Source organism: Acomys russatus, chromosome 7, assembly GCF_903995435.1.
Source record: "Acomys russatus chromosome 7, mAcoRus1.1, whole genome shotgun sequence".
NCBI classification, from domain to species: domain Eukaryota; kingdom Metazoa; phylum Chordata; class Mammalia; order Rodentia; family Muridae; genus Acomys; species Acomys russatus.
The window spans coordinates 41873269-41884620 of record NC_067143.1 but is presented as its reverse complement, the minus strand read 5'-3'; the positions used below and the strand labels follow the sequence as shown (position 1 = coordinate 41884620).

At 46.8% G+C, this 11352-nt stretch overlaps 1 protein-coding gene across 2 annotated transcripts; it reads right to left on the bottom strand.

The window, feature by feature from the left end:
- Positions 1–881: 881 nt before the first annotated feature.
- Positions 882–5632, bottom strand: Fzd4 (frizzled class receptor 4). 2 transcript variants are annotated; one of them, XM_051148888.1, is made up of 3 exons: positions 5419–5632; positions 4340–5316; positions 882–2220 (listed from the first exon to the last, which is right to left on the bottom strand). In XM_051148888.1, exons 2-3 carry the CDS (start codon positions 4622–4624, stop codon positions 892–894), a joined length of 1614 nt encoding a protein of 537 aa, XP_051004845.1. In that variant the 5' UTR covers positions 4625–5316; positions 5419–5632; the 3' UTR covers positions 882–891. The 2 variants fall into 2 exon arrangements, with proteins under 2 accessions (XP_051004845.1, XP_051004844.1); XM_051148887.1 differs by having other exon boundaries at positions 4340–5632.
- Between the last annotated feature and the right edge of the window lie 5720 nt (positions 5633–11352).

Genomic DNA, 11352 nt, shown 5'->3' with positions numbered 1-11352 from the left:
AAATATTTTAAGCCCCAACTGCTTAACATTGCTTAATGCAATAGGTCTCTGGGGTCGGTAAGGTAAGTCAACTTAGTAAATCTCATTTTCCTCTGAATTAAGTGATTGTCAGAAAGTGAATCACCGTTCCTTTCCCCCTAATTAGGCATGCTGTCGTGCAAAAAAAAAAATTCCTATAAAAATAACCTTTTTTTTTTTGAGTCATTAGTGTAAAGTGAAGAAAACAGGGGCCGCCTAAAACAGGGCTATTGAAATTTAAGGAGAGAAATCTATTTGGATACCTTACGTGCGTTAGTACAGTACTTTTGTTTGTTCAAACAATTCTGTTTTACAACAAAGGCACTGAAGGATTTTGACACCACCTCTTGGGAGTTCTAAACAGCAGACAGTGTAGGCCAGAAGATGTTTATGTTAGACCAGCCAAACTATAAAACTCTGCAACACGCCTCCCAGCCCAGCATTTTCAGTGTTTACAGATCACTTTGCTATCTGAAAGACCTAGTTACTATTTTAAATTTTAAAAGAGTTTTAAAACATTAATCTTTTCCCCTGCAAGTTATCAACTCACAGCTGAAATCCCACCCAGTAGGGACAAACAGCATCACCCTGGACTCCCGAGACTCTAAGTAAGACCTCCAAACTCCAAGCTGTGACCTGCTCAAGTGATCAACATTTTGATTTTTCACAGCTTTGAAAGCCTCTGACTGGCTTTTCCATTTTGGATCATCGCAAGAGTAGGCAGCAAAAGCATTGGTTTTAGGATGCTGAGTGGGCTGAGGGGCAGTGGACCGATGCTGGGGGCGGGGGGGTTGCTGAAGTGTTTCGGCTTCGCTTACACTGATATTCACGGCATCATTTCCTTCAAAATGAGGACTGTGTAAAAGCTAAGTCTTACACCACAGTTTCATTTCCTTTCCCTGGCTTCACCCAACCGTTCCCCCTCTTCTCTCGCTTTACCTTCCCAGAATTCACCAGTCGGTTAGAACACTTTTGCCACGTGTGAAGTGTTTTGGCAGACCAAATCCACATGCCCGAAGTGATGCCCACAAGCAAAGACATAAAAATTTTCAACATTTCCACGGCCATATTAGAGTCATCTGCAGAATAGCGAAAGAGCGCCCAGTTAGAGATTTCGTAGAAGTAGCAGGCAATGACACAGGTGGCAGGGACTGTGTACAGTACAGAGAAGACGCCGATCTTCACCATTAGCCTTTCCAGCTTGTCTGTCTTTGTCCCATCTTTCTGTAGGTTCGACCGAATTTTGAATAAGGCCACCAAACCTGCTGCAATGAACAGAGTTCCAATCACCAAATACGTAAAGAGAGGAGCCACCACAAAGCCAGTGAGGGCATCTAGGCTTTGGTTCCCAACATAGCACAGGCCGGTCAGTTCGTCCGCATCCACCAGTCTCATAATCAAGATGACAATGGTTTTCACTGCAGGAATAGCCCAGGCTGCAATGTGGAAATAAGAACTGTGCATTTCAATGGCTTCATGACCCCACTTGAGTCCTGCTGCCAAAAACCAAGTGAGTGTCAGAATAACCCACCAAATGGAGCTGGCCATTCCAAAAAAGTACATCAGCAAGAAAATTATTGCACATCCTGTGTTCTTAAGTCCTTCTTGGATGAGAACGGGTTCTGCCGCCTCTTCAAAATCACAGGATATCCTTTCCCGGCCTACAGTCAGCCGAACAATATAAGCAATGCTATAAATATTATAGCACATACTGAGAAATATGATGGGGCGCTCGGGGTAAGAAAACCTGGACGAATCGATCAGGAAGGTCAGCACAGTGAAGGTGGTGGAGATGAAACAAAGGCTGGCCCACACCGCCATCCAAATATCTGTGAACTCCTTCGCCGAGCGGCTATACAAGCCAGCATCATAGCCACACTTGAGAACACAGTTCAGACTCCTCTTCACCCAGATGTACTGATCAGAATTGGTCCCCACCGAGTGGCACTCTTCCCCGGGCTGGATGGGAGTTTTGTGAGGCAAGGGTACCTCTTCGTCACCTGGTCCTTCCATGCACATGTGGTTGTGGTCATTCTGGGGTGGGAACTTGCTGCAGTTCAGGGTATCAGGCCAGACAAACCCAAACTCCTTCAGGACTGGTTCACATCGTCTCTTGACTGAAAGGCACATGCCACCGCATGGGCCAATGGGGATGTTGATCTTCTCTGTGCACATAGGCACATAAACGGAACAAAGGAAGAACTGGAAAAGTAATGGCAGGAACAAAGAAAACAGTGAGTGGGGGCGGGGCTTTGACCAAATGCACACAGCTAAGTGAATGCTTCTAGGCAGTGTATGTGTCTACTTCTAAGCCAGCCTACTGGGAATATGTCTGTTTACTCTGACCTCAAACCCCTCTGCCTAATAATCCATCACATTTACACAGTTTCCTTAGTCGGGCTCTAGTGACCCCGTTCAAAGTAGCAAAAGTGAGTAAATAACTAAAAAGTGTCTTGAAGAATTACCTAATCTTTCTCACATAACCCTCATGAAAATAAACTTTCAAAAAACGACTTCCAGTATCCCTCTCCTTCCAGCTGCCACGTGAAAGATCTGAGGAGTGTAATCAAGTGACTCCAGTGACTTGGTTACCCCAAGTGGTTGACTTTTATCCTCATCACTCTGTTGCCTTAAAAATAAATGTAAGGAAATACAGATCCTGTTACCATTCTATTTTTCCCTTCATTTCCATTTTAATTTTTAAAAAGTCAATCTCATACTTAAAGAGAAAATGTACTAATTTGAGACTGTTAGACTTAAGGAGGAGATATGGGTTGGGGGGTTTTTGGTCTCTAGGGATTGTTTGGCTAGCATTTCCTCAGTGAATAATACTGAAGCACGATAGGAAGATGGAAATGTTGAGTCCCTGAGATTGCAATACCAGCAGGGGAGAGTCCAGCTGCTGTCCTCAATTCCTCCAGCATCGATAAACAGTCTCTTTGGCTCCTTACAGATGTTGTCTATGAAGTCTAGAGTTACAAGTAACTATTTTCCAGCATGTAAAGGGATCCAGTCTTGTCTTTCAAAACAGCTTGGCTGCCTCCCCAGGATACATGTAATTAAAAATACATATCCCTGCAAAAGCTGTTTCTCCAACAAAATTGTCACTGATGTCAGCTGTGTGCTGTTTCCAAACTGAGAGCTAGAGGATCATTTCTTAAGCTTGTATAACCTAGTTTTGAAGTCCTGAAACTTCCGCAGGGATATTTCACCAGCAACAGGTTTCATCCCAACCATCTTCCCAAACCACAACCCAGCTTTTACAGTGACCTATGTAAAACCGAGAGCTGGTAAGTAAGCTGTATGTCTGTTTTTTTTTTTTTTTTTTTTTTTTTTTTTTTTTTAATCTCTCTACCGCCAGAGCTATAGATTTCTTGAGGTTTCAGCTTGGACAACTCTAACCTCTATCTATCTATCTTTCTTTCTTTCTTTTAGCAATTGCTCTTCTTTCTAACTTTATTAATGCCACTCACCAACCAAAACATGACCAGTGTTAAATTTTAAAAACTTCATTTCAAACCACTTCCCCATTGAGTTGGCTGTATATGTGTAACTGTAACTATACTGTATACGAAAATTATTTTTATTATTGTAGGAAGAAATTCTATATCATTACACATTATGTAAATTTTTTAACATTTTAATAACTGACAAAAAAGAAAGAAAGAAAAGAAAAAAGAAGTTCTTCAAATATGCAAACTACCTTCCTGGACCTTTTTCAGTCTCTCCAAACACAAAACCTGTCTTCAACCCTAAAGACAAGAAAGAACTCAAGCCAACACAACCACTCTTTCCTGTATGACCTCTAAAAAGTGCAGGACGATGGCGGGGGCATTCTGCAGAAAACAGGCAGCGATGTTTTATTTGGTAACCTACACCAAAGGGAAAAAGGAGGTCGATTAGCGACCTGGAAGGGCGAAGTTCTGTCTCCTTATCACTCCTTCCAAGTTTTAGGTGCAACTGGCTGCCCTGCCAGGACTCGCCCACCAAGCAGCGGCTGCAGGAATCCTTGGCAAAGATAACCCTCAGCTCCACTAGTGTTAGGGGCTTGGCCAGACATGGGCAGGGGAGAAAAACGGAAGGGCGGGGTGTAAGAATAGGTTCTTTCGCGGGCCAGATGACTTACACAACGTTTTGGCTTCCAGTCTCCAAGAGGGACAGAAAAAGTGGGGGGTGGGGTGCGGGTGGAAACCACTTTTCCAGGAGCTGTACCCTCAAGTTAGGAATGGAGCAGGGGGTCGATCTGTCAGGGATTCCAAGGAAGGAGTTTGAAAGTTCCTGTCTACCCGGTCCCTCCCGGGATGGGGGTAGGAGCGCCCACCTGCAGCTGGCTGGAGCAGCCGTACTGAATGAGCGGCGTGAAAGTTGTCAGCTGCAGCTCGGCGTCCGTCTGCAGCTCGTGTCCCACCAGGTTGGGCATCTTGGTCACGTTGTAGCCGAGGTTCTGGCACATGGTGATGCGGATGGGGTCGCAGCGCCGCTCCTCTTCGTCCCCGAAGCCCAGTGCGGGTCGTAGGAGCAGGAGCAACTGCAGCAACAGCCCCAGCCTGAGCCTGACGCCTCCAGGCGCCCCCCGGACGCTCGCCCCTTTGCCCCGCCAGGCCATGGCCAGAGCCTCGGGCAGCAGCGGCGGGGGCTGCTCCAGCAGACACCCCCAGTTTGTACGGGGGCGCCGGTGGCCGCGCTGCTCCTAGCTCCAGATAGGGAGTGTGGTAAGGCGCCAAGGGCGACGAGGGGGTAGCGGCTGCCTCCCCAGCGGCTGTACGAAACTGTGCGGGATATCAGACGTCCGGAGCCGGGGCCGAGAGACGGACTGCTAGGGCCATGGCAGCAGGCGGCGATCCCAGAACCCAGAGTCCGCCGAGTCCAGCTTTTCAGCGAAGCCCGCCCGCACTCTTACGCCGCGTTGCTCTCACCGCCCGGGCGCTCCGAGGCGCTGGAGGTTCGCAGGGCGGGGGCGGGGCGGGACGGACAACGTGACTGTCCAATGAGAGACAGCCTTAGGCAGAGGGGGCGGAAAGGGGCGGGGCCTCTCTCCCGCTGTAAGGGTCAGGCCCCCGCCCGGGGCCTGATCCTCCCTCCCTCCCACTCTCCAGAGCCGCCCCGCCCCACTTGGCTTCCCGGCGCTTAGCGTCCTCCCACCCGGATCCATTGCACGCTGCGGCCAGGAGTCTGTGGGGCCCCGTGACTCCTGCCCAGGCAACCTGCCCTCCTCTCCCAGGTGAGAAGTGCTCCTACAGCTCTGCCTCCTTCACGTCCTTCCGCTTCCAGCTGTCACCTTGGGCACCGGGGCCACCTCTGTACGAAGCAAAATAATGAACACAAAGAACATGGTATTTGGGATTTACACACATTGTGGCTTTAAATCCTCGCTGTGTGACCTTGAGCAAATTGCCCAACCTCTCGGCGTCAGGTTCCTCATCCGTAAAGTGACTTGGGAGGATTAGCGATAAAGCCTGAAAGGCTTAGAGTTGGTGCCTGGTACAGCGTGGGTTTGCAGAAAATTTCACCCCCAAGCCAGTGGGGCAGGCGCCCGGCACCCGGGCCCCGCCCCATGCTCCGCGCGACCTGAGCCCGGGAGCAGCCAGTCTCCAGCCCCGGTGGGGGAGGCGCCCCCGGAGCATCAGAGCTATGGACCCGCTCGCGCTCCGATTTCCTCACCGTACGAAATGAAATTCCACAGGGGGATTCGAAAGGAAATGAGGCCGGGACGCTCCGTGCTTCTCGGCCCGCCGCCCTTCCTGTCTCGGGGACACGGTTTCTAAATAAGGTTGGGAGGGTGAGAGCGCGGGAGGAAAGAGGCTTGACCTGTGCACTCGAGGTGAGGAAGGCACACAAGCAGCAGGGACGCCCCTTTCCAGATCCGGGACACCCTTACCCCGCATCCTGCACTCCTTTCGTCTCACTCCTGCTCTTAGTAGCGCTCTAGGGGATAGGCAGATCTTTTCCCTGGGTTCCAATCCAGCTTCTCTCCTTTTCACGCGTAAAGAGAGGGCTTTGTCTTGGTCCACCCTCACTCAGCTTCCCCTTCGGACAGTGGAACTCTCAGCAGGTGATTCCTAAACCATTGATTTGTTACTTGGTTGATCAAACTAATAAGAGCCTCCAAACTGGCCATGCAGCAGGGCAGCTTTCTGAGTGAAGTCCATGTCCTCCAGTCAGGTCACATAGTGGTTCTCAGTTCACAAGGTAATGCCTTCAGTGGAAACCATCAAGCACAGCGACCATTGGGTAATGTCAAAGAACTCCGTTATCACTTTTTGTTTGTTTATTTGTTTATATCTGGGACGGATCTTGAAATGCAGGTTATAAGACTACCCCTTGCTTGCCAGTCTCATCTCCTGCTAAGCACACCTTAGGTAATCCAGATTTGAGGATAAGTGCAATCAGTAAAAGGATTCCTACCCCCTCCTTCCGATCTCTTTGCCTGAGCACTTGCTGGGTGTTTTTCTGATGACCTTTGTGTCTTTGCATCTCAGCTTATTCCCTGGCAAACAGCTCGGACAAGGTATAAATTGGAAGGCTATATGCATTCAGATTTTGTATTTTTATTTTTCTTATGTTGGCTGAACCTGGTTGAGGGGAAAAAATGGGATCAGCTGTTTTTGGCATTTGCCTCTGTACCTGGAACTGTTGGGCACATAAAACCTGCATTGTCTCAAGCCATTGGCATAATGTCCTGGTAAAGGAGATGTATTGGCCCCTTAAGTCGACTGGGAAACTGAGGCTAGAACCAAAGCAATAATTAGGACTGTTAGGACCAAGCGATTCAGGGCCCAACCTTTTATAGATAGAGGACAATTTATTACTTCCCAGGAGTCCAGGACAGGGTTGGGTTTTCTCTGTACACTGGTGCCAAAGACCGTCCACTGGCTTATTGGGATGCATATGTGATCGGAAGACCTATTCACCATTTGAGAGGATCAAACCAGATGAATGGATTAAATGGATATGTGGTCCCCATTCTCTTGGATCACACAGGAGACAATGAAACAAACCACACCCGGCAGGGTAAGCACACAGAGAGTCAGGAGCAAATAGAAGGCAGAGGTAGCAGAGTTTGGAGAGCTACTCCAAGAGATGACCTGCAAGACTCTGAGCTACTTAACAGAGTGGGCTTGGCATACAACTGGCACTTCGCCTAGAGCAGGGTGTGTGCGTGGTTTATGAAACAGTGAACTTTCTGAAGTCAAGGGGGGGGGGGATGGATGTGTTGCACACAGAGCTCCAGGCACAGAGATGACACACCGTTAGTGCAGCCTGAGAGGGTACACTTATCAAATCCATAACAGATTTCATAAGGAGCCTTATTCTGCACCAGTGTTCCGTGACGTACACTCATGATTGTCTTTAATGCTCATAGCCATGTGAGAAAGCACATTTAGAGAGGCCAGACATCTGCCCAAGGTGCTCAAGGTAGTTGAGAAGGACTCATTTGCCCATTTGCTGTAGTCTAAACTCTATCCACATTTCGCTCTTAAAGAGGAAACTGGTTCTTTCTCAGCCTCTTCTCCTAATTAGGATGACCTTTCCTGGGGGGATCCTGACCCCTTCTCCTAGGCCTGGAATCATTACTTAAGCATGTTTGAAGCAACTTCTCTCCTTTGAGCGCACATGAAGAAGCCCCTTTCCCAACAGAAGCTTTTCCTGTCAACAGCTTTTCTTTCTAGCCAGGGAACTCATCACAGGTATTTAAAAAAAAAAAAAAAAGCCAGGGAATCACATTTCAGTCTGAATGTGGAGGGAAAACAAAGACCAGGACTTCAAGCTAAATCTGAATGGCCCCTTGGCCTCCCTCTCAGGAGTTGTTCACACGGTCCATAACTAACCCCTGGGATCAAATACATCACGCTTGTCTTTGTTACAGGAAATACTTCTCTGAGGGATCCAGGTAGTGGGCTTTCACCTGGCGACAGGCACAGTGAGTCTGCAGGGAAGGATAGAGACACATGAAAAGAACCTTCAGTTACCCTACATACAAGTCACCAGCCCCTAGTGGCTCTGTCTCCCAAGTGCTGGGCACCTTCCTCGGTCCAGGTCCAGTCTTCTAGATTTTAGGATGCAAACCCTTTGGAGCTGCAGCAAGCATGACTTCTGTGGGTGGCTGGGCCTTTGGTGCGCGCTCCATATTTGTAGTCAAATGAGAGGCCGGGATCCAGTGAAACCCCTGCGACGCGTGAAGTTTTCAACCCGACATTTCTGCACTGATATATTCGTGTGATGGTGCCTGAGTTAAAGGCTGCTTTTGAAGGCCAGCTGTTAGGTTAAAATCTACCACCTAAGGGGCTGGGTGCAGTAAACATGCTTTCCCTCCTAAGGAAAACCTCTTATTTGTAGTTCTTTGCTAACCCAATTAAATGTTGAAGTGGTCACCCCAGAGCCTGCTTTTTATTTCCCCGAGAAACAATCCAACTAATCCATATTCAGTAGCTTCTAAGAAAAGTCTTATTCCAACCACTCATGAAGAAACCAGCTTCTTTGAATCTAGACAGAACATTTAGACATCACAAAGAGCTGTCTTGATAGAAAATGCAAGAGAGTGATTCATTATTACCCTAGTTGGTTTGGGAGGGGAAAATCACTGGGACAAATACCCAGACCTATTGGGAATTTACTATGGAACCTCAGCACCACTGAGAAATGCCAAGCCACATCCCATCAACTTACAGGTAGCTTGGGCACTACACCTACACTCAAACTAGTTATGAAACAGAAACATGTCTGCTAGGTCAGGTAAAAGAGAACATTAATCTTCTCTCGCTCCAAGCTGAGCAATTGGAAGTCCTAAGGATTGAGTAACTGCTTTGGAATGGCAAAATTGAAATCCTTCCTTTTTTAGTCCATTGTACTATAAGCCTGCAGAGAATTGTTACAGGACAGGACTCTTGGTGTCAAAGAATCAGGTGCTGTTCCATCCACCATATTTCTTAGCAAGTGTGAGATGAAACATTGGAAATTCTTACTTCTTAGTGGTGATGATATAATATAGAGTTGGGCAGCCACTAATGTCTGTGGGAAGCTAAAATTAATGTAAATTCACTGTTTGCCCACACGGGCTCATCTCAGCGCAGTATTCACTTTCATAGCATTAGCTCATAAATAGCGATAGGTTGCTGTCATTTGAGTTGGGTACCCAGACAAGGTATGTAGCCGTATACAAGATGATCCCAGCCTTTAAGCACACACTGTGTTCATGAACAGTATAGGAAAACATTACCTGATCTATAAAAGTGAATCATTATGAGCTTGATTTAGGAAATCACCAAAATGGGATCAGCTAGTTTCTGTCCTCCTCATAAGTCTGGCACGATTGGTGATGCTCAGCTTTCTTCTGAAATCAGATATTTGACAATTTTTGTTTTTTAAAATTGTACTGCACCTATTCTTGGCTGAAGTGGTGGTTTAATTTAGTGGCAGATGAGTTTATTTGTTCCATGAATAATCAAACTATCATATTTTCTTATCACTGTGTATTAGCCATTTGAACACTGGCAGCCAAAATCACTGAGAATTATGTGCACCACAAGACGGAACAAGACTTTCAAGCCAAGACTGGGTAAATCAGGAGATGACATCTTCAGAAGTTTATAGACAAGTTAGAATGTGAGCTTAGTTTTGAGGGATGAGTAAGTTTCCAAGAGACCAGGGGAAGAAGGGGGGCAGCGAAATAGTCTCCGAAGCAGCATTTACTCGCTTCAGTGGATTCAATAAAAATGAACAGGAATGAAAATAAGAAGCAAAAGGTGAACTAGCCAGTGCTGTACATAAGCACTGGATAGAGGGACTTGACATCCTCTGTCAGGGAAAGAGGGAGACTGCTATGTCACGTGAAGTGGAAACATCTTTGTCATTTTCCTGTTATCTTAATTTGGAAGCTAAGTGTGATGCGATGACAAGACGTGTTTGAATGCCAAATTGATGAAGAGTGGAGTTATAACACCTTGTATTGTGCCACTTTAACTAAATTGGAAGGTTCTTTGGCATACGTGCATGAGTGCATGTGAATGTATGCATGTGTGCATGTATTCTGTGTGTGCATACACTTGTGTATATACATATTTGTGTGCTGGTGTACTCATCCATGCATGAGTGTGTATGTGAAGGCCATAGGTTGACATCTGATATCTTTCTCTGCTGTCCTCAATCTTTTTACTGCTTTTTTCTCCCTCCTTCCTTCCTTCCTTCCTTTCTTTGTTCCTTCTCTCCCTCTCCTCCTCTTCCTCTTTTTCTTCTTTCTCTTCCTTTCTCTTCCCCTCCTTCTCTTTCGGGTTCTTCCTCTTCCTCATTCTTCAAGACAGCATCTCTCAGCGAGCCTGGAGTTTAGTGTTTAGGCTAGATTATCTGTCAAGAAAGCCCTGAACTCCTCCTGTCTCAGTCCTCTCCCCTACCCCTTGCCAGTGCTGGGGTTACAGACTTGTTACCCACACTCCACGCTTTCATGTGGGTACCAGGATCTGCACTTAGGTCCTCATGACTGCACAGCAAATACATTACCAGCTAGCTTGTCTCTCCAACTCGAAGGTTTGACTATTTTTCTTCTCTGTATCCTTCTCTATGTTACTACAGATTATAATGGTGACCATAAGAGGAATTAGCAGGAGACTGGGAGTAGAAGAGAAGCGGCAGTTTGATGCTTTTAAAGTCAGGTGCGAGTGCGAGATACCACGAACCCGCAGACACTGCCACTCACCTGCTGCCACATCTGTTAACGTGCAACAACAGCTGGATCTGATGTTCCTCCAACTGCTAATAAATGCCTTTTTTCCAGTCACTTGTTGACTAGGCTCAGCTGTGGCTAAACAGTGCATCACTGTGAGTTCCGTTTTGCCCTGGATTTCATGGCACACCCAACTTCCAGCCTTTCTTCCTGATTGCCGCGCTGGCTAGTCTTAGGTGACTTCAGGGACAACACCAGGCAACACCTCACATGGAGTATTCATAATAAACTCTTTATTCAGCCTCACTCAAAATGACCCTGACTAGCACATCTCATAAAAAGCTTAACTGAATGTTAATATTTGGACACTGTTCCTCAACTTCCAGGGATGCTATAGCAAACAAATGGGACTTACCCACGTGGCATACAAGTGACGAGCTATTGGACCAGTTTGCTAACTTGCACCTTAGATCTTTGACTTAAGTATGTATCAGATTCGTCTTTGATATATGTCTGGGCCTGTAATTAGCCTGTTATATCAGATCCTATCATCTGGAGCAAGCACTTAATTGACCCAGGTACTTGGTGTTTTTACATATTATCCTGTTTAATCCACACTACTTTCAGAATAGATACTAAGTCAGAATGACTTCTCTTTATCTCCACCACTCTGAACC